The 23,655-nt window shown below is 36.2% G+C and overlaps 1 protein-coding gene and 1 long non-coding RNA gene across 2 annotated transcripts; one reads left to right on the top strand and one right to left on the bottom strand.

The window, feature by feature from the left end:
* The first annotated feature begins 1,280 nt into the window (after window positions 1-1,280).
* LOC139131502 (uncharacterized) lies at window positions 1,281-6,886 on the top strand. The gene is made up of 3 exons (XM_070697585.1): window positions 1,281-1,679; window positions 2,607-2,761; window positions 5,985-6,886. The coding sequence occupies exons 1-3, from the start codon at window positions 1,535-1,537 to the stop codon at window positions 6,381-6,383; spliced, it is 699 nt and encodes a 232-aa protein (XP_070553686.1). The 5' UTR covers window positions 1,281-1,534; the 3' UTR covers window positions 6,384-6,886.
* Window positions 6,887-17,241: 10,355 nt separating this feature from the next.
* Window positions 17,242-19,499, bottom strand: LOC139131503 (uncharacterized). The gene is made up of 2 exons (XR_011552135.1): window positions 19,391-19,499; window positions 17,242-17,912 (listed from the first exon to the last, which is right to left on the bottom strand). It is a non-coding gene; the product is annotated as an uncharacterized lncRNA (long non-coding RNA).
* Window positions 19,500-23,655: the final 4,156 nt, after the last annotated feature.

The raw sequence follows: 23,655 nt of genomic DNA on the forward strand, positions 1-23,655 counted from the left end.
TAAAGTACTTCAACATCCTTTATATCTTCTTGCTTTATAGTCTTTCCAATAATTCATATGCAAAACGGACCCATTCTCTAGAGTGTGATATGAAAAAGAAGGGAAATGACATGTAAAATGTCTTACTTTTTACATCTTCCATAAGTAAATTGTCCAATCTAACTATCATATGTCTATAGACCCTTTCAGAATGACGAAATGCGTCCAACCCTCTTAAAAACTAGCATACTCCATATTCCAAAAGCTACCAGAGACCTACCGAGTTTATGCCTTCTTCGAAGTTCATAATGCATAAGCAATAAGTTAGTCTGCCCTCTAGAGTCTGAAGGTGCAAACTGAAGGCGGTGCTCACTGTACGCGTTAAATTAACATTATTGGCGGGATATTAATTATAACTTGCGTCACCGTCCCATGATTTATGCAAAGATTCTATTTAGATCATTTTTGGAGGGATATTTTTTTCTGGTGGGATCTCATAACGATCGCAAATAAATAAATTGCACGAATCTGCACGTTTTTCCGCCCATCAGTCTGATTCATTGGTTTGCTGGACAGTTATATCAGAGCAACTGATGTCGTTTCTTTTGCAACACCAGATTTCATTGCAGACAACATCAAAGCTTGTCTAAAAAGTCATCATTTTGCAACACTGTTCGAAATTCTGTATTTGCCGCGCCGTCGGGTAGCCTCAAAGCCTTACCGCTTTCAAATCCATTATGTGTCGGCATAACTTTGTGACTGTGTTTTAAATTTACGAATCTTTCCTTTGGTTCATCATTGGTCATGAGATAGGCGCTTACAAGAAGCATTGCCACGACAAATTTTAAAAACTCTAATCTGATTGGACAAAAGTCATTTTAAGGCGGGGCTAAGAAGTAGTCGAACCTGAACCAAGTCTGTTGTTCGTGGACAACATTATTTTCCCACGAGTTAAGCTTATGGACGGTTGAGGCTACCCGACGGCGCAGAAATTACTGTAGTGCACAGTGACTTCGGGTATAGGGTTCATCGAAATTGTGAACACTCTGACTATGAGGCTCCTGATCAACGGCGAAGTTTTGTCCGTGGCAGGGACGATCTCTGCCTACCGCATAAATACGTTGACTAATAATATGTTTGACACGAGTACCATGTACCTCGTCACGTTGGATACAGCAGAGAGCTCTGACAATGAAAGTGATGGCAACGTTCGACGCCCAATACAACGAGTCGTTTGGCAGGACGACGAGGGAAATTTTACAGTAGATGGTCGTGACTCCTCTACTTATGAAGTTCGTGGGGTCGAGAGATCCCCAGTTACACTCACAAGCAGCCCACGTCGAAGTTCCACCGGCGGTTCTGCATTGTTCGAAAGTACCGCAAATTCCTCTACCAACCCTGCCGATTTTGGACTTGGTACGAGCTACCAAGTCCCAAGGCCAATGGCGTTCGTCCACCGGGAGTTAGCCAGCAGCAGCCAGAACAGAGACGGAAAGTAATCAACAAAGCCGTAACAGTTATATCGTACACCAGCGCTGGATATCGAGACGAAAACATGGTTATTTTAACCCTAGACGAAAATGAATGCAGTTTGGAAAATTTCTGCATGAAAGTTAAATCAATCAACAACTGGGAGGAAGACACGATCCTTATATTGGATCGTTCACAGACCCCGATCAGCGAAAGTCCGGCGACTTCAGGTAAGCTTAAAAAACAATCGTTTGCCTGTAGGCCGTTAAAGATCAGGGGTGTTTAGTAATTTAACATAATCTAAATGATGAGAAATGTTGACGTCACATACAAACTACTGAAATCCTGTTTATATCTACATTTTTGAAAATGTAAGAATACTTCTTCATTAGGGTCTAAAAATAGCTAAAATTTCAATTTAAAATGTCACTTTTTAGATTGAACTGTGGCAGAAATTCACGAGTGTCTCAGGCGATTATTATATCAACCTCTTCAGTATTAAAAACTTTTCCGCGTAAAATTAGTAAGAAAAATTCTTGTTCATTTATAACTTTTGAACTTATATCAACTTCAATTTAGAACCAAAACTACTGGCCAACCTCGTGACTGAATGCACGTTGTGTACATCGTCGTAAAACTACGCGCCCTTTTACGGCGTCGAAATAGACTGGCACGCGGAATGAATGGTTGTGTAATGACCTGTTGTAAGGATGACGTAATTTGCATATTGATAACCCGGGCACATTTTATGAACATCCCTTAGTCTGGGACATCCTCCAAACAAAATTCAGCACAATTGCCCATGTAGTTTTTGATTAAAAAAATTATCACAAATTCTATTTTTAGACCAAATTTGCATATTCACAACCAGGTCAAATTGTCTTGAACAAAATAAGATCTGGGCATCTCCAGGCACCTCCTTAGTCCTTAAAAAAATTCAGCCATGTAGTTTTGGAGAAAGTACACAAAGTTGATCGATCGACGGACAGATGACAGGCAGACATCCACTGGTCAGCCATAATCCCTATATCTCCAATGTCTGCATGTCTACAGACAGCGGAGCTAATTACAGGTACAGGGAAAAGGATAAAGCACATTTTCCAGCACAATTTACCATTTGTATTATCATTGATTTTGTAATAAATTGTACTTTATAGGACCTGATTTTTGGAGAACACCAAGGAAGCTTTTTGCAGTGAGAGATGAAGACTATAAAAAATTCATCTATAAAGAGAAAGCTCCAAAACGGAAATCAGAACTGCAGAATGTAGAAAGTGATTTAAAGATAATCAAGCAGCATATTGGAGAGATGGTAAGTAAACAATTCTGTTACATAAATGAGAGGTACAACAACTCTTGGTTATATGTGTCGGGGGGGGGGGGGGGGGAGGCACTCCGATCGGAGTGTTCAAAGTACAAAAGTGTCAAAATTAGGGGGTCAAAAGTTTCATTTTTAGCTAAACTGGGGGGGTCAAAAAATACATTTTTAGGTAAAATGTGGGGTAAGAAATGGCTGATATTGATTTTGGGAGAAATTTTTTTTTTAAACTTTTTTAGCTCCGCTGTCAGCGACGCAGAGCTTATCAGATAGGTGGACTGTCCGTCGGCGTCCGGCGTCTGTCCGTCCGTCGTCTGTCAACATTTTTTTCAAAATCATCTTCTCTGAAACCACTGGTCCACTTGCTTTAAAATTTTGTGTGCAGGTTCCTTTGGGTGACCTACCAATTTTGTCCATTTTGTGATGAAATTTGTATTTTTGGGGCAATTTTCGCATTTTGGTCAAAAATCATTTTCACTGAAACCACTTGTCAGATTCTATTCAAATTTGGTGTGCAGGTTCCTAGGGATGATATAAGTAATATATAGTCAAATTGTGCTGATATATGCAGGAATGGATTTTTGAGGCAAATTTTGCCATTTTTGGTCAAAATTATTTCAAAAATCTTCTTCTCTGTAACCACTGGTCCAATTGCTTTGAAATTTTGTATGCAGGTTCCTAGGGGTGACCTCTATCAAGTTTGTCCATATTGTGGTGAAATTTGCATATTTGTATTTTTGGGGCAATTTTTCGCGTTTTTTGGTAAAAAATCATTTTCACTGAAACCACTTGTCAGATTTCTTTCAAATTTATTGTGCAGGTTCCTTGGGATGATATAAGTAACATATAGTCAAATTGTGCTTATATATGCAAGATTGGATTTTTGGGGCAAATTTTGCCATTTTGGGTCAAAATTATTTCCAAAAATCTTCTTCTTTGAAACCACTGGTCCAATTTCTTTGAAATTTTATGTGTAGGTTCCTAGGGATGACCTTAGCAAAGTTTTGTTCAAATTTTGGTGAAATTTGCATATTTGTATTTTTGGGGCAATTTTTCCAGTTTTTGGTCAAAAATCTTTTTCTGAACTGCTTGTCAGATTTCATTGAAATTTAGTGTGGTTCCTTAAAGGATGATATAAGTAACATGTAGTCAAACTGTGCTGATATATGGAGGATTCACCGATTGGATATTTTGGGGAAAAATTTTGCCATTTTGGTCAATTTTTTTAAAAAAACATCTTCTCTGGAACACTGGTCATCCTACAGATGACCTTAGCCAAGTTTGTTCAAATTGTGGTGAATTTGCTTATTTGTATTTGGGGGCAATTTTCCTGTTTTGGTCAAAAATCATTTTTTCTAAAACTGCTTGTCAGATTTCTTTCAAATCCTGTGTGCAGGTTTGTACAGATTTTATTAGTAATAAGTAATGAAATTGTTCCAATATAAAACATGTCAAGATCTCTAGACTTCTAAAAGTTGCTTGAAATACATATCAGTCAGGTGGCAAAAATTTAGATTTTCAACTCAACCTGCATATATATTCCTGCTAGCCAGTTCATTTCTGCAGCAGATTACAGCAGAGCTCTTCCGGCCGCTAGGTCGCTTGTTAAGTCTTGGAGTCAGAAAATGTATAACCATATGACTAAATAAGTTGCCACACTTCAAGGGGGGGGGGGTGTCAAAACTGTGGTACACATATACCTTTTCTTTGTGAGTGCCCCCCCCCCCCCGATCAGTGTTTACATTTATTGCAAGATTTATACAGGTGTCACCAGTGTATTCTTGTGTCTACATCAGTAAACACTCAGACTGGCAGACACATCTGTTTGAATGAGCTTTTGTCAGAGTTTAGATAGCACTTCAGGGGATGATCATGGTTAGGTAAATATTCACACCAGGACAATTTACGTGTAACTATATCTGGAGCAAACCATTTTAATGTCAGGATCATTGGTTTGAAAATTAAAGGCAGAAATTAAATATATTGATATATAAATCACATTCTACAGTGTCAATTTCATGACCCTTGTATTTCACATCTAAGAAATTTAATGTTTTTACCACAATTGTACTATACTATATAGTACAGCTGTGGTTATGGGACCACTAAGAGTCTGTGTGTGTGTGGATTTGTGTGGGTAAACAACTTAAAATCCGAAACTGCTCGACGGATAAATGCATTGATATTCAGAGAGGCGCTTATAGCACATGGTGCCCAGGCTTCATTTGTTGATGTCCATGTGTAAACAAACAAACAAAACAAAAAAAAAACACACACATGTAAACACGGAAGCAATGTATGCTCCCAGTTTATATGTGGGTTGATGTTTTCAGTGTCAAACATGTTGTCATATATTGCTTCCTTGTTTACATGTGTTCGTTTGTTTATTTACATATTTTTCTTTACACATGGACGTCAAAAACAAAGCCTGCAGAACACCCTGTGCTTATAGTGTCTAGTTGGTAGATTGTTCAAGTGAAAATGATTGAATGAGAGGTACAGAATTTGGGTCCAAAAATAAAAATATGGCCTTTGGTCAAAAGTCCATAACACACACTGTGCTGGGTTATTCTGTGAATCAGAACGGATTGAAGGTTTAATGTTCACATTTTGTCAAAATTAAGGTTTTGTCTCATTTTCATTTATTTCGTCTATTTTATAACCATCTTTTGGTCTGTTGATCTTGATTTACTTCTGAGTATTTCAATAAATCACAATAAATTCACTTCCTTCTTCAGGTCATATTGTACTGTTTATGGCCATATTCCAGTATATATTTCTCATTTGTTGTGTGTGTGTATCCATGTACCTTGGATACTTGAAACTTGGTTACTTTTTAAACAAATATTATTTTGTACTTTGCTCTTTTCCTAATACATGTATAGAATCACTTCCTTGAATGTCTTGTTTTTAGTTTGATACCTCATACATACATAACAGTTTATGAGCAGTGATAACAGTGCTATATTTTAGTACAAGTAGACTTAAGAGTCTGTGTTGATGTATGTGTGGGTTGGTGTAAACAACACCTCAAATACTGGTGGGAAATTGCATTCATATTGGGTTACATCAATTACTAGTATACTGTCATTTTATTGGTCAGAGTATTAAATTATTGTCTCAGTCAATGTGTGTATTAATTCTGTTTTGTTGGTATTGATATGGTTATTTTACAGGCATTATTGTCAACTTAATTTTCATTGACTTTTTTTTGCAGAGAGGACTCCAGGGAGTCTTTAGTAGACCACGAGACCCATTAACATGCATGGTATGCCTTGAAAGAGCCTCATTTCCGTTGTATGCATGTTTCAAGTGTAATAAAATAATAGGGTGCTATGTATGTAGCATTCGCTTACATGCTTGTCCAAATTGCCGTGGTGCAATACCTGAGAACGCACCACATCTGAGAGGGTTGGAGCAAGCAATGCTTGGAAGTGAATACAACACTAGTAGTGACAGAGAGATTGCAGTTGCTGTTCAGCAAAGGCCAACCAGTGCTGGTGTGGATCAGTTTAGCAGTGATGAGCAACCTGAGATCCCCGACGACGACGATGATGATGACTTCTTACCAGAAGTAACTTATCATACTGGACCGAGAAGAAGCCAGCAGAACTGATTTTTTTTGCATGGGTGACTGCCCTGTAATTCAGTTCAGTTCAGAGTTCGGTTCAAAATGACTCTTGGAACTACAGTGTATCTTTGTTTCATCATTGTTCAGTGAAGTGACTGTTGGATTTATATTATTTATATTCTATTTGTATAGTTAAAGATGTTTTTTTGTTGATCCATGAAAAAAGATTGTAAAGACTGAAGGTAATTGCCATCATCAGGGTTTTCATTAAGAATTGAAGTAGAAGGAAAAGTAAGAGAAGTAGGCGGACAAGCTTTTCGTTAGATAACGATCGAGATCGCACGCAACTCTTCCAAAAGCTGGAACACAAGTTAAGCTGTACAATTTACGTTTCGTTTCTCCTTAAATTCAATAATATTTTGGTAAAAGTAGCCGGAAAAATTACAAGAGTAGGCGGGTAATTTAGCCGGCTACCGGCTTCTAATGAAAACCCTGATCATGTAACCACAGGGTGCTCAGGCTTTCTTTGTTGATGTCCACGTGTAAACAAAACTGTAACAAGGAAGCAATGTATGACATGTTTGACACTGAAAACATCAACGCAAATTTTACTGAGAACTTACATATCAACTGGGAGAAGTCATGCCCACCCCTCCCCCCCCCCACGAAGGGAGGGGGACAATGACTACTCCCAGTTGAGTATGTGGGTTCTCAGTAATATTTTGGTTGATGTTTTCAGTGTCAAACATGTCATATATTGCTTCCTTGTTTACGTGTGTGTGTGTTTGTTTATTCACGTGTTTTTTGTTTACATTTTTGTTTACACATGGACATCAACAAACAAAGCCTGGGCACCTTGTGATCTGAATAAGATACAACATTTAATAAGGTTATTCAATGTTTATTGACACAACACATGGCAATTGATTGCCTCACTGTATCATCATTGTTCGATGAAGTGTGTTGCATTTATATTTGTATTTAGTATAGTTAAAAAAAATTTTTTGTCGATCCATCAAAAAATTTTCTTAAGACTGAAATTGCCATCATGTAACAGAGTAAGATGCATGAAGTTAATCAATGTTTAATTGACATAACACGTTGGGTTTATATTTGTATTCTATTACTAGAGTGAAAACATGTTTTTTTGTTGATCCATGAAAAAATGATTGTAAAGACTGAAGTCAATTGCCATCATGTATCCACAGGAGGCTTTGTTTGTTTATATCCACATGTAAACAAAAATATGTAAACAAACAAACACATGTAAACAAGGAAGCAATATATGACATGTTTGACGCTGAAAACTTTGACACAAATATTACTGAGAACCCACATACATGTATATAGTCATGCCCCCCTCCCTCCTACAATTAATTGAGGGGGACCATGACTACTCCCAGCTGAGTATGTGGGTTCTCAGTAATATTTTGGTTGTTTTCAGTGTCAAACATGTTGTCATATATTGCTTCCTTGTGAACGTCTGTGTGTTTGTGTTTGTTTGTTTGTTCACTTGTTATTTGTTTACATTTTTGTTTACACATGGACATCAACTAACAAAGCCTGGGCACCTTGTGATCTAACTGAGTAAGATACAACGTTTAATAAGGTTATTCAATGTTTAATTGACACAACACCTGGCAATTGATTGCCTCACTGTATCATCATTGTTCGATGAAGTGTGTTGGATTCATGTTTGTATTCTATTAGTATAGTTAAAAATGTTTTTTGTTGATCCATGAAAAAAGATTGTAAAGACTGAAGTTAATTGCCACAAATGATGTAACTGAGTAAGATACATGAAGTTATTCAACATTTAATTGACAACACATCACAATGAATTGTCTCAGTCATGCAAGAGGTATACGTGAAGGAAGATATAGAATTCAAGAGAGTCTGAAGCGTGTCAACCCAACCTACCACAACCAACGACAAAATGATACAGTGAGACAGTTAAACCCAGTACCCTATTTTTCCCCGTATCATGGACACAAACTTCACGTCGACCAAAATGAAAAGTTGGTGTATTTTGGAGTTACCCACGTTCTGTTTTCCGATGGTTATAGCCGGAAAATTGTTGCACATTTAATTATGCCAGTGAAAAACCCTATCATAATATACAACGCCTATAGAGACCTAATATTAAAGGGGAACACAGGTCCAGAAAATACATATATTTTCTTAAGGGGGAGATGTAGGTTCACTGGCAATTTTAGTAACCTAGATTCAAATCACTACTTCTCAAAAACTAATAAAGATAGCTAGCCCAAACTACTATGATATATTTTCTGATTGCTCTTTATCACAGCTTCATGTCTGTTGTGTTTATTTTACTGTATGACTGGAAATGTGCGTATGATATTTGTGAAAGTGTGAATTATTTTATAATCCGTATTGTTCTTTCTAGAAAAATTATGTTTTCGGCAAATCAAGACAGAATGACTCTCTTGATGTTATATGAAAGTTCATGACCCAGTTCATAATCCAACAAAGTTTCAAAGTGTTTAGATCATTAGAATTTTTGTTACAAGACTTGGAAATTATGACTCCGAAAAGTTACATTGATTCATAACTTCTAGTTCTTGTAACAAAATTCCAATGATCCAAGCGCTTTAAAACTTTGTCGGATTACGAACAGGGTCATGAACTTTCATATGACATCAAGAGTTTTATTCTGTCTTGATTTGCCGAAAACATAATTTTTGTTAGAAAGACAATACGGATTATAAAATACATACACTTTCACACCAATCATACACCCATTTCTGGTCATACAGTAAAATACACGGCACAGACATAAAGCTAAGATAAAGAGCAATCATAAAATATGTAGTTTGGGCTAGCTATCTGTATTAGTTTTTGAGAAGTAGTAATTTGAATCTAGGTCACTAAAAATTGTCAGTGAACCTACATCTCCCCTTAAAGTACACTCTCAGAGTCTCTGTAGTACCCTTTCTTTGTTTTATACCAGTTCTATTGTGTGCGATAAGCAAGAAATCAAACATCAAAAGTTGTACAGATTTGTTTGTTTTATAAGTCATGGGCCTCACTGGCTCATGGGTAATGAGTCAGCTATATGCAGAAGTGATCAGTCTGGCTTTGTTTACTGTTCACTTCTGCATATTCACTGGCTTATTACCCATGAGCCAGTGGGGGCCCACGGCTAAAACAAACGAATCTATTCAACTTTTGATGTTGAATTTCTCGCATATCGCATGCAATGTAAGTGATACAAAACTAAGAAAAGACACTGCACTACAAGGAGTAAGGTTTAAGAAAATATACGTATTTTCTGGCCCTTTGTTCCCTTAAAAGAGGACTATGGGATATGGTTCGAGTGGATATGGGGCGAGAGTTTTGCTTAGTTTTGTTCATCCAATCGTATTTAAAACAGTACAGGACGAACAAATTTGCCCACCATATATACAAAGCGATCAGCGAACAACCTACCCGCTGAAAGAAAGTGGCCTGAAGTAAATCAACGCTTCAACTACGTAATCAAAGGAGCTCTTATTGAGATGCAACGACGAATGCTGGTTAATATGATGGATGATACTCATAAATTCTGTGTGTCATTTATATCATGCCTGGGCACCCTGTGATGTAACTGAGTAAGATACAATGTACAAAGTTTAATAAAGTTATTCAATGTTTATTTTCCTTGTAATTGACAAAACACTTGAATTCTAAATAAGCCTTGACGTATACCTCTTGAACGAAAGAAGGCCGGACATGGTTTTCCTTCAGTACGATGAACCTACTTCACCTACCGCCCTAGCAACTTCATTGTCCAATTCTTCATGTGTACGACGATGGATATCATGTCTTTTGCAAAATCGGCTCACAGTGCTTTCCGAAACCCAAACAGATACAGAGATATGAGACACTTGATCATGAGACTAAATAATTATCAAGTGATGTTAAGATTTGATTGTAGATGTGTGGACGTGCAAGCACTTTTAAGAATTCAATAAAATCTTTAATTTGGTAAAGATTGAGTAATTTTTATTATGATAATGTGTAGCTCATGCTGAAAGAGTGGAATGCATGGTCATGTTGGAGAATGGGTTATGACTTCCAAAAAAAAATATTCATTCGATTCAGTAGTTTTTAAAGACTCTAGTCTATTGTCCTTATTACAGAATGTGAAGCCATATTTTCAATTAATTCTTGGCTGTGAAATCACACGACTATTCAACTTTGTATATATGGGGTAATTATGCAGGTGGGCCCCAAGTAGTGTTAATTGACAATTATCTGTTATGATAGTCTAATATTTGACATTCATTCACTTGACCGGGCTCCATGCAATTGAAATTGTCTATTTTTGTTCAAATAAATCATTCACAGTATATTTTCTTACTCTATCTATAATGAATATAATGATGAGTACAAAGTGGTCTTGATCCAGTCTCACGTGTGGTTCTGAAATGGTCCAAATGGTTATCTCAATCTAGACATTCACACATGCCATGACGACCACCATAAGCGAAAGGCCAAACCAAAAAACAGCACTTTACTTCCACATTCTTACAAACTAAGTACATCATGCACATTTGCTAGTATTTATGATGACAACAAATATTTCAGAGGTGTACCAAAAAAATTTTTGCGAACACCTCGAAATCCAAGATGGCGTCCAAAATAGCCGCCAATTTGACTAAAATAATTTTTTTTAAATATAACATTTCCATGAAATCTTCAAATAGGACTTGATTGGTGTCATATTAAGAACAATAAAATTATCTACGTGAAGACACCAAATTAATTAATTTTAGGATGATTTACATAAGAATTTTGAGCAAAATCTTTTGGCATTCTTTGCTAAAAATTAGATTACTTCATCTACATATTTCTACATATATCAAATTTTATACTCATTAGTGGATAATCATTATAATTTTCTAGGACTTTGGCCATATATAATATTTTTTTGTTCATAATTGTCAGGTGTATAGCATTTAAATAAAACACAGCGTTTAAAAGTCAACGATGTGTAATCACAAAAAGTGCTTCCAAAAGAGCCGCCATTTCAGTCGACTATCATTAGGTATTTTGCAGATAACGGATTAGATGCGGATTAGAATAGCATATGTTTGGTTTCATATTCAAGACAATTAAAGTATCTACACGATACTAAAGTTGATTTGTTTTCAGATGATTTACATAAGAATTTTAAAAATGGCAGGGGGTGCATTTTTTTACATAAAAATACATCTCAATGCCTGTTTGCATACATTTTCACATATAATGTATGAACAGTATATACTAGACCGACTAGCTATCTTGACATTGATATTATAGTTAATACTATCGTGGAGATGTTTCTTTATTAACCAACTCGGTATTGAGAATTTTGTTGAAAACTTTCTCTATAATTTGTAGAAATAATATACTAGAAATAAACAACTATTTACTTTGAAATGAAGTAAAGTTTACCATCTGTTGTTCTGGGATCGCCTGCACCGATTGCACTTCCAACAAATGTGGGTAAAGGAAAATGAACTAAAATGCAGAGGACTTTCCACTTGCCCAAAGAAATGTAAGAGTACAGTTGGCCTATCAACACATACTCTGGTAACCGGTGGGGGTGGGTTAACTCCCATAGACGGCTTTACGGTGAGGGTCCGGTTATGATGCTGATTGGTATCTGAAAGGGTATAGACCTTGGTTTGATAAAGGGTCGGGAATTGAAATGGACGAATCAAACAGAAGACCAATTGCATATTACACACTTTATAAAGGGTTTCGAAAAACAGAACCCTCAATCGTACAGAAATTGTCTTTGCATGACACCCAAGTAGAGTTTTGACGATATTTTACTACGATTGGCCCATTAATAGCCAAAAACAACACGCTCCTGCGAATGGCAATATTTAAGAAGCATGCATGGAGAGATTGGCACCGGTGATAACTTTGCGTGTCACATGAAAGAAAAGAGATGATTTGATTGGTCCAAAGTTAGGTCACCGGTGGTAAAAAATCGCAAGGCGTAGCACTGTAGGTGATTGACCGGCGATCGAAAACGTGCGCCCGAGAAATATCAAAACGTTTTCATCCCTGCGATTCGACCGACGGTCGAGTGCGCCGGCAAAAAATCACTTTCAAACCATGTAGCACACTAGCCGACAGTCACCTGAAATGTGCGCCCATCGGTCAAATCGTCTGAAGTGTGCGCCATGCATAATTATATTACAAATAACATGCATGACTAAGTATAAAATTCTAATTTTCTAATTACATCGGGAGGGTAAGAGAAAGGGTATCCCCGTATGAATACCAGTCGAATTACCCCCTCCACTCACAGGGTTGATGAATATCCTCCGAGGATGAGGCTGAGTACTCAGAGGCTCAATAAGATTCAGATTCAACCCCAAACACAAATGATTATGCGGCAATGTAAACCCCCACCCCACCCCGGGGCATAGTGGGGGTTTTGGAAATTGGTCTTGTCAAATTTGTCAAATGCTCCACCCCCTGGGGCAAGACATTCTGGAAAATCCCCACCTAAAACAAATAAATCCCCCACATTTTCCCGACCTCAAGGTGTGGGGCATTTCACGTCCGTGAAAATGACTAGTTGGGTCGAAAAGAAGCCATTGCCCCACCCTTCGGGCATAGTTTCATGGCAAAGACAGTCTAACCCCCCACATTTTTCCCGTATCGGGGTGGGGGTGGGGCTTTACATTGACTGCCGCATTACATCTAAGTATTGCTTAAGTCTGTATCTCGATCGTATCAAGTACTTTAAAATTAAATGTTCGGCTGCATTCACAAATTACGGGTAGGGGAGGGGGATCATGGGGGTGGGGGAATTTGAAAGTTTATGGGGTTGTAGAGAGGGGATTTGTAGGGATTGCACTGGGTAGGTGGTGGGTTTTAAAAGTATTTTGTTCATTATTAAGTCAAGTGGAAGTATAACTAATGTTGATCATCATCTGCACAGAAACATTTGGACTGAATGACATAGTTTTGGTAGGTGATAGCGTCAAAGAATGCACAGAATGGCATAAAAATTAGGTCAATTTTGAAAAAATTTCCACCCCAGGGAGGGGACCCACTCCCTTACCTTCGCAATAACACCCTGGCCGGCAATTACTTGAACCCAGCCGCCTATGCTGAAAAATTGTAAACACCCTGGTTTTATACTGATCTTTAAAGAACAGGCAAAAGTTACTAAAAACAAGCTGTAAATGATGTAATCACCCTTACAAGAAATAGCAGAGAAAACAAAACCATGACTGAGACAATATAAACTGAATATCTTTAAAAAGAGGAATGACTGTCGTACTTTCTAATATGAAGATGTCTAATAAACAATATAGAAACCGATGGAGGACTGTAAAATGAAAATACGTTTAAAAGTGTCTGATAAACATTGCACCATGTTAGGGACTTTTGAAAATTTCCATTAAAAATGAGTAAAGCCTTATAGCATGCAAAGATGTAAAATCTGACAGATGTCTTGGACTGCACACGGTTACTTTCTAGTAACCGTGGACTTCAGTTGTTTTTTTCACAAGTTAAAACTAGAAAACTCTCTGATTGATTTAGAAGTGTCATATAACAAACAATAAATCATAAACTGTATAAATAACTCTGTAGAAAACAACAATAAAATATGTAATATAATACTAGTGGTATACACAAGATCAGGCTAGAGAGCAGTAACATGGGAGACTGAAAGGGGGGGGGGGTAGGATTTGAAAATTTCTTCTAGTATAGAAGGTGGGATTTGAAAGTATTTTGAGGGTACTGATGGGGGATTTCAAAGAAATTATGTTTTTTATCGCAATTCCTCCACCCCCGCCCATTATTTGTGAATAGCCTTATGTATCCAAATACACCATGTGTCACTGATTATAATGCACTTCCTGACCCCAAATGTACATAAAACCACTTTTACCTTTTTGTGGTGTATAATTTGTTCATCAGGAAAAAAAATTAACGTGCTTAATGACATCAAACATATGTTGATTAGAGGTAGCAATCCCGGGTAGCAATCAAGATTAAGGTAAGTATTAAAAGTGTGGTTTCACAGTAGAAAATGGTAGCCATTTTTGGTGTATCTTGCCTTACAAGATCTCTACAACTATTTTAATTAGATAAACATTTCAACAACGTTATTATAGGATTGCATTTATACAGAAATGTAAAAACAACACTTTTTGTTATGTAGACTAGACACCCATGACTTTTATCCGCTGTGACTTTTTACCAAAAACATGCTATGCTCCTGGCATTTATGCGGAAAATGCATATTAGGTCTGGGCAATTCCTAGACCTAATTATGACTAAGAATTTTGATATATGCACAAATATATAAATGGTGTAAGCATATTAATCAGCAAAAATGTAACAAACAACACATTTTTGACTCATAATTGTTATTATGGTGAAGTCATATTTAGACCCGTCAATTAATATTGGTGTCAACATTAATTTAATTATCTTTAATATGACACTAAACTAACGCTATTTTTATCTTTAAATGCAAACATAATCCACAAAAATCTAATGATCACAAAATACTAGTGCATAGTTTCTGCAGTAAGGTGCGGAATTGTGTTTTATCGTTTTTAGAAAGTTTAGCTACAAGTTTAGAAAGCTAAATTAGCTGTAGCTAAATAGTTCTAAACTATCTAAGTTTAAGGATAATTATCACTACGATAATTATCGCTTTCTAAATATCGTTCTAAACTTTCTAAATTAGCTGGAGTTTAGAAAGTTACTCCCGACTAGAAATTTCCTGTCTACGATATATCGAATATTTATCGCTTTCTAAATATCGTTCTAAATTTATAAATTAGCCGAAGTTTAGAAAGCCGCCCCCCTCCGACTAAAATTTTCTGCCGACAATGTATCTGATATTTACGATAATTATCGTCTTCTAATTATCGTTCTAAACTTTCTAAATTAGCCGAAGTTTAGAAAGCCACCCCAGACGAAAATTTTCTGCGACGATATATCGGATATTCTAAATTCCGACTAAATCCTGATTCAAGATCTTTAGAAAAGATGGTCCCTGATCGAAATCTTGTACAGCTGTAATTTCATTCTCTTTGAAATTGATATTAATTTCCTGGTCTTACCATAGTAGTCCTACGACCATTTAAAGTGCGGTAATTATCAAAAGTACCCGATATATCGTTGGTAGAAAAATGTACTTAGGACACTTTCTAAACTCCCGCTAATTTAGAAAGTTTAGAACGATATTTAGAAAGCGATAATTACCGTGAATATCCTATATATCGTCGGCAGAAAACTTTAGTCTGGAGCGACTTTCTAAACTGCGGCTAGTTCAGAAAGTTTAGAACGATATTTAGAAAGCGATAATTATCGTAAATATCCGATATATCGTCGGCATAAAACTTTAGTCTGGAGCGACTTTCTAAACTGCGCTAATTTAGAAAGTTTACAACGATATTTAGAAAACGATAATTATCGTAAATATCTGATATATCGTCGGCAGAAAATTTAAGTTAGGGGTTGGCTTTCTAAACTTCGGTTAATTTAGAAAGTTTAGAACGATATTTAGAAAGTGATAATTATCGTAAATATCCCATATATCGTCGGCAGAACATTTTAGTTTGGGGTGACTTTCTAAACTGTGGCTAATTTAGAAAGTTTAGAACTATATTTAGAAAGTGATAATTATCGTAAATATCCGATATATCGTCGGTAGAAAATTTTAGTTTGGGTGGCTTTCTAAACTGTGGGTAATTTAGAAAGTTTAGAACGATATTTAGAAAGTGATAATTATCGTAAATATCCGATATATCGTCGGCAGAAAATTTTAGTTTGGGGTGACTTTCTAAACTGTGGCTAATTTAGAAAGTTTAGAACGATATTTAGAAAGTGATAATTATCGTGAATACAGCCGTGTTTATCATTATTAGCTAATTAGCTGCCATAGACAAAACATGTACTTTAGAAATGCCCTTTCAATAAGACACAATTCCGCACCTAACTCCCCGTCTGTACAAATTTGTTACGCAATGGTAAAACTAGTCACTTGGACTATCCTTGTTTGTGTATGTACTCTGATCTTATCAGGTGGAAGTCGCCCCTAGAGGGCGCAGTCTAAGGCCAGGACCCTAGGCCATCCAGAAATACTGCAAACAAATCATATACAGGACGTTGTGATGCTAAAACAGCAACAAGGAATAACTAGTTTTCCGTACATCAATGCTGATTAAACCAAGGCAGAGATGTCACCATGTTTTGAAAATATTTGCATAAATCCAATGTCAAACCTAAAAGAAAGCATGCAAAGTACTGGATAAAATTAATGCATTTTGATAAACCAAATATCACAGCCATGAGTTATAGCTAGGCTCACCAGACAAATCTTTTATATTGGCAATGGATGATCTAGTTAAATTCTCTCAAATCTAGCATTTTGGCATAGGCGAAGGAGTCATGAATTTCAATCCTAATAAGTAAATTTGGAAAAGGGTACTATGTTATGTGTTATTTCTTTAAATACTACCTGTTGTTTTACCCCCATCAGTGCTTGACCCTAGAAAGCTTATTGCCACTACCAATCAGGTCTGCTTTGTTTCCACTAGTCCAGCTAACAGTACACACAGAAGTACATGTGTAATACATTTCGTAAACAATCACATCAAGCTCATTAGTACAGTGCATACTAATGAGCTTGGTGTGATTGTGATGTGATGTGATGTGATGTGATGTATGTATGTTTGGTCCATTAACATAATCACCACGTGACAACCAACCCGATATTAGACCTTATTGCACTAGGTTTTAATCACAACAGAAGAAATGGTTTTCTTTGTCATTTTTTTAGCTTAAATTGTAATACATGTATGGTTTATCAACCACAACTTTATTCTATAAAATGATATTTCAAAGTTATGACACGATTATGAAGCGATCATTATTGACATGTTAAGTAACCATACTCTTTATTGTAAGTATCATTTCAATGAAGAGTTTACAAGAGAAAAAATGAAAGCTACAGTGAATATAAAGTTCATGACCCCAAATGTAACCAGGAAAACTTAATATTCTTGACATGCTCTGGTGTATTAAATTACTGTTCTTGTCCATGTAAAATGTCAACTTTGCCAACTTGTACCAGTCATGAATGGTTTGAGCTCATTTCATGCTTTCTTTGTTCAATAGTCGAATATATATACATATATACTGATTAGAAATATAATGAGGCAAGGAGAACCTTCTCAAATGTTCATCTCGTTCATTATTTTGTGTACAGCCATAATCCATCATTTTTTCAGGCTAAGTCCCTGGTAATATCTATAAATGTTAAAACTGCATGCTCAAAAGGTGCATTATCTCCATTTGCCAGTCTGCTAAATATGTCTTCAAATGTCATATTGACTTGACGAAATCGCTGTTCTCGTTCTTTCACTTTATCTTCACTTGTAGACAGTGGATCGACACCAAAATAACTGTAACGGGTGAGATTCCCACCTGATTGCTCATATAATTGAATGGCTTCATCAACAGTGGGAACAACATTGGCTGGTACGTTTGATACACGATTACCTGTACCTGCAAGATTTTCAGGAATTCTTGACTGCCATCCTAAAATAAAAATAAACACAATAATGTAAGTATATCTATTACATGTAAATAAATTTTGTAATATTTGAAATTCAATATAAATGAATGAAACGAAATTTAATTTTGTATGAATGAATGAATGAATATTTGCATGAAATTGAACTTTGAAATTTGTAATAAATTTGTATTTAACATATTTTGAAATTTATAAATAAATTTTGTAATATTTGAAATTGAATATGAATGAACTTTTGAACTTTTGTATGAATTGAATTTTGCAATGAATGAAATGAAATTTTCAATATTCTTATAATAGTCACTCTGAGTCCTATTAATAGAGAAACAGAACAATGAGATCATAATTAAACCAGCACATCTTGACACTGATAAAAATGTAATACATAGGGGTATACATAGGCAAACATATCCACTCACAAAAGTAGCAATTGTCCAACCATGTTTTTTTCCATACATACATACCCATACATACATACATACATACATACAGACAGACATACATACATATATACACACACACATACATACCATACGTGAATACATAAATACACACACACATACATACATTCATTAATACACACACATCCATCATACATTAATATACACACATCCATACATACATTAATACACACACATACATACATACATGCATGTATGCATACATACATACACACACATACATACATACACACATACATACATACATACATACATACATACATACATACATACATACACATACATACATACATACATATACACACACACATACACACACACATACATACATACATACATACATACATACATACATACATACATACATACATACATACATACATACATACATACATACATACATACATACAACAAACTCAATATCAATCCAGATACTGTTGCAGTTAATGACAAAGAAAAATTGATTACTATTCTCAGGTCAAGAAATAAAGAAACCGTAATAGAAACAAGCAAATCATAATGCATTTAAAATAAGGGAACACATTGTAACCACAAAATAACTAGTCCTGCTGTACTACTGCTGCCTCGTGATAAATGTTTATATATGAACCCTCATTTTGTCTTATGCTGTGTGTATGTATTTTCATATCGTATATGTCTGTATTAATGTAGTTTTGTTTTGTTTTGCATACACTTTATTGTACTCCAAGCCGATGATCTTACTTTCGAATAAGGCTACAATAAAGTTATTAAAATGTAAAAAAATGTACATACATATACATACATAAATACACACACATACATACATACATACATTATCATACATACATACATACATACATACATACATACACATACATACATGCATACATACATACATACATATATATATACACACATACATATACATAGACAGACAGACATACACACATACATACATACATACATACATACATACATATATACATTAATTAATTAATTAATTAATTAATTAATTAATTAATTAATAAAAAAGTGCATACCTTCAAGAGGGTGATGGTTCCAAGCAGCGACCATGCGCTTCATTCCAACGTCAGCAACAGCACATGATATAAATGACACACAGAATTTATGAGTATCATCCATCATATTAACCATAGACCCTAACTCAATAAGAGCTCCTTGATTACGTAGTTGAAGCGTTGATTTACTTCAGGCCACTTTCTTTCAGCGGGTAGGTTGTTCGCTGATCGGCTTTGTATATATGGTGGGCAAATTTTGTTCGTCCTGTACTGTTTTAAATACGATTGGATGAACAAAACTAAGCAAAACTCTCGCCCCATATCCACTCGAACCATATCCCATAGTCCTTCTTTTAACATTAGATCTCTATAGGCGTTGTATATTATAATAGGGTTTTTCACTGGCATTGTTACATGTGCGACAATTTTCCGGCTATAACCATCGGAAAACAGAACGTGGGTAACTCCAAAATACACCAACTTTTCGTTTTGGTCGACATGAAGTTTGTGTCCATGATACGGGGAAAATAGGGTACTGGGTTAACTGTCTCACTGTATCATTTCGTCGTCGGTTGTGGTAGGTTGGGTTGACACGCTTCAGACTCTCTTGAATTCTGTATCTTCCTTCACGTATACCTCTTGCACGAAGGAGGCCGGACATAGTTTTCCTTCCATACGATGGCCCAACTTCAGATACAGCCTTGGAAACTTCCGCATCCAATTCGTCGCGCGTACGACGATGTATGTTGTACTTGTCGCAAAATCGTCGCACACTCCTTTCCGAAACGCCATAATTGCTTCCATATCTTGATTGTAATAAAACACTTATATCGCGGTGACTCTTTCCAGACTTGAGTAGAGACCTGGTCTCATCCACTGAAATTAGTTTTTCCATCTCCATGATTATGAACCTTCACTATGCAGTACTAGTTTCCGCGCCGTCGGGTAGCCTCACCGAACCGTCCACAAGCTTAACTTGGTGGAAAATAGTGCTGTCGACGATCAACAGACTTGGTTCAGTACTTAGCCCCGCCTTAAAAATGACTTTTGTCCAATCAGATTAGAGTTTTAAAATTTGTCGTGGCAATGCTTCTTGTAAGCGCCTATCTCATGACCAATGATGAACCAAAGGAAAGATTCGTAAATTTAAAACACAGTCACAAAGTTATGCCGACACATAATGGATTTGAAAGCGGTAAGGCTTTGAGGCTACCCGACGGCGCGGCAAATACAGAATTTCGAACAGTGTTGCAAAATGAAGACTTTTTAGACAAGCTTTGATGTTGTCTGCAATGAAATCTGGTGTTGCAAAAGAAACGACATCAGTTGCTCTGATATAACTGTCCAGCAAACCAAATGAATCAGACTGATGGGCGGAAAAACGTGCAGATTCGTGCAATTTATTTATTTGCGATCGTTATGAGATCCCACCAGAAAAAAAATATCCCTCCAAAAATGATCTAAATAGAATCTTTGCATAAAATCATGGGACGGTGACGCAAGTTATAATTAATATCCCGCCAATAATGTTAATTTAACGCGTACAGTGAGCACCGCCTTCAGTTTGCACCTTCAGACTCTAGAGGGCAGACTAACTTATTGCTTATGCATTATGAACTTCGAAGAAGGCATAAACTCGGTAGGTCTCTGGTAGCTTTTGGAATATGGAGTATGCTAGTTTTTAAGAGGGTTGGACGCATTTCGTCATTCTGAAAGGGTCTATAGACATATGATAGTTAGATTGGACAATTTACTTATGGAAGATGTAAAAAGTAAGACATTTTACATGTCATTTCCTTCTTTTTCATATCACACTCTAGAGAATGGGTCCGTTTTGCATATGAATTATTGGAAAGACTATAAAGCAAGAAGATATAAAGGATTTTGAAGTACTTTATATATGGGTATAATTTGTCTCACTTAGACTGGCCGCAATTTGTCACGGATTATAAGTCTTACTTTTGCAGTCTTTTTTCCGTACGATAATCCCGACAATACGTGTTACTGTTAGACGAGGTGGCCATTTTATGATAAGTTTCAATACTGCACAGCTACATAGCGTCACTATCGTGTGATCGAGGTACAGCGTTGTTGAACGGGATACAGAAACTCTGCAGAGGGAGAAACGATCGTTGACATGAACAGTCAATGTACTTCAGCACGTAGTCCGCAGATAGCGGATCGAGAAAATAAACGTGTCCCAGTAAATAACGGAATATTTATGTACATTAACTCGATATTAATCAAATTTCCAGCTCATCGCAAAAAAATGTATTGCAAAGATTAATTTGTCACTGACAAATACTGCACTGTATGGAAAAAACAGTCTGTAGAATAGTTCAACTTCAAGTGGTATTACCCGAGACAAACACTTGTGTTGTCAATTTTGATTTCATTTCATAAACTTCATACTTCATCGAGTATCGTGTATTTCAGCCTTTGTGAAGCCATTTTATTGATATTTTCAATTTTTGTCTTGGCTTTGTTGTTGAACATGTTGAATCGTCTCCGTGGACATGTAGGCAAAAGTGTGACGGGGTCGAAGTGACTTGGGTACCTGGGGCCGACCAAAACCAGTGTGAATTACTGGGGTCAAAGCGGACAGCGGCCGGGATGACGTGTTCCCCAAGCGAGCTACCTTCAGAAGTCTGTTTCATCGCAAAAAACGTCAACTTTTAAAACCCGTCATTTATTTACTGATGTTATTCTCAGCATCACAAACATATACGCCTCTGCTATGTATAAATAGTTATATTTGAGCGCCCCGTAAATGGGATCCTCGTTTTTTGCGAACCCGGAAGTGTGTCTTGCTCAATGCATTTCCTACCCATTGCGAGGGAAACTGCCCACGTTCCCATGCTCCCATGCACCCTTTTTCAATGCCAGTGCAACGCCATCTGTGCAAAATTTGTGGTGGTATGCTCCCGTGTGATGGAAAACCTCTCTTAGGGACTGGTCAGTTTCTTCGGCCTGGGGGGGGGGGGCGGTGGATTATTTTTTTGCCGCGTCAAAGGGGGGGGGCGGTGGATTATTTTTTGCCGACGTCAAAAAGTGGCTGACCCCCCCTATTCCAAATTTTGAAAACAGGGTGACCCCCCCTATTCCAAATTTCAAAAACAGGGTGACCCCCCCGGCGCCGACATAGGTAAAACAAAAGGTGGACATAAATTTTATATATATATATATATATATATATATATATATATATATATATATATATATATATATATATATATATATATATATACAGTATATATAAATTATATTTTACATTTTACATATATTCATATTTTAAATAGTCATTCTATGTTTTAATGAAATTGTTGACATGTCAGTTGTAAGATAGGAATTTCAAAGTGTCAGTCTTAACCCTTTCACCACCATGGTTTTTCCCAAATCCATTGTTTTCTATGGTAAAGTTGGACCTGTATACAGGGAACTAGGGTGAAAGGGTTAAGTTTGAATATAGTACATTTTGAATGAGCTGTATTTTGAATGAGCTGTGAATGTATTTCACACTTTCTATGCTTAACCAGATGTCCTGAACTGTTGTACAGAAATGGATGACAATCATTAATATCAAAGAGGAAAAAGCAGTGAATCAAAAACTTTGATGGTGTTAAGACTTGCCAACCATCCAATTAAATCTCCTGAGGAGCCATAGAGAGCTTTTTTAGCCAAATCTGATGTGTACAGTGTCTGAGAGGAGCTTTCTTGTAACATTGAAACCATAAAAGCACAGCTAATAATGACAAAAACTGCCTTTTTAACTGTTATTTTGTTCATAAAAAAGCATCTTTCTACAGAAAACCTATGTCACAAAGGAAAATAATTGCATCAATGAGAAGGAAAGATATCTTGTCATTTTTCTATCCCTAAAATAAGTCACTGTATCAAATATATATTGTGAAATATTTGTGCATGTTGCTTTCTCATACTGAATTCTCATAGAGAGAACAGAAAAGTATCAGGAATTTGTCATCCTTTTCATATGAAATGCAGATTTGATAATGGTACACTTTCACTAAGCAAACATCAAGATATCTCTGATTTATTAAAGTATTGCGCCCGAAGGGTGCGCCGAAAATATGAAACATCCTGATATCTCTGATATATATGCCTTGTATATTAAAGTCATGCACCTGAAGGGCATGCTGAAAAATGTCTGATATATTAAAGTAATGAGCTTGAAGAGCACGCTGAAAAATATTGAACATACATATATCTCTGATGTATGTATGCTTGATATGTTAAAGTTGGGCGTGCTGAAAATATGACTGATTATT

The sequence above is a fragment of the Ptychodera flava genome, chromosome 4 (assembly GCF_041260155.1).
Source record: "Ptychodera flava strain L36383 chromosome 4, AS_Pfla_20210202, whole genome shotgun sequence".
NCBI lineage: Eukaryota > Metazoa > Hemichordata > Enteropneusta > Ptychoderidae > Ptychodera > Ptychodera flava.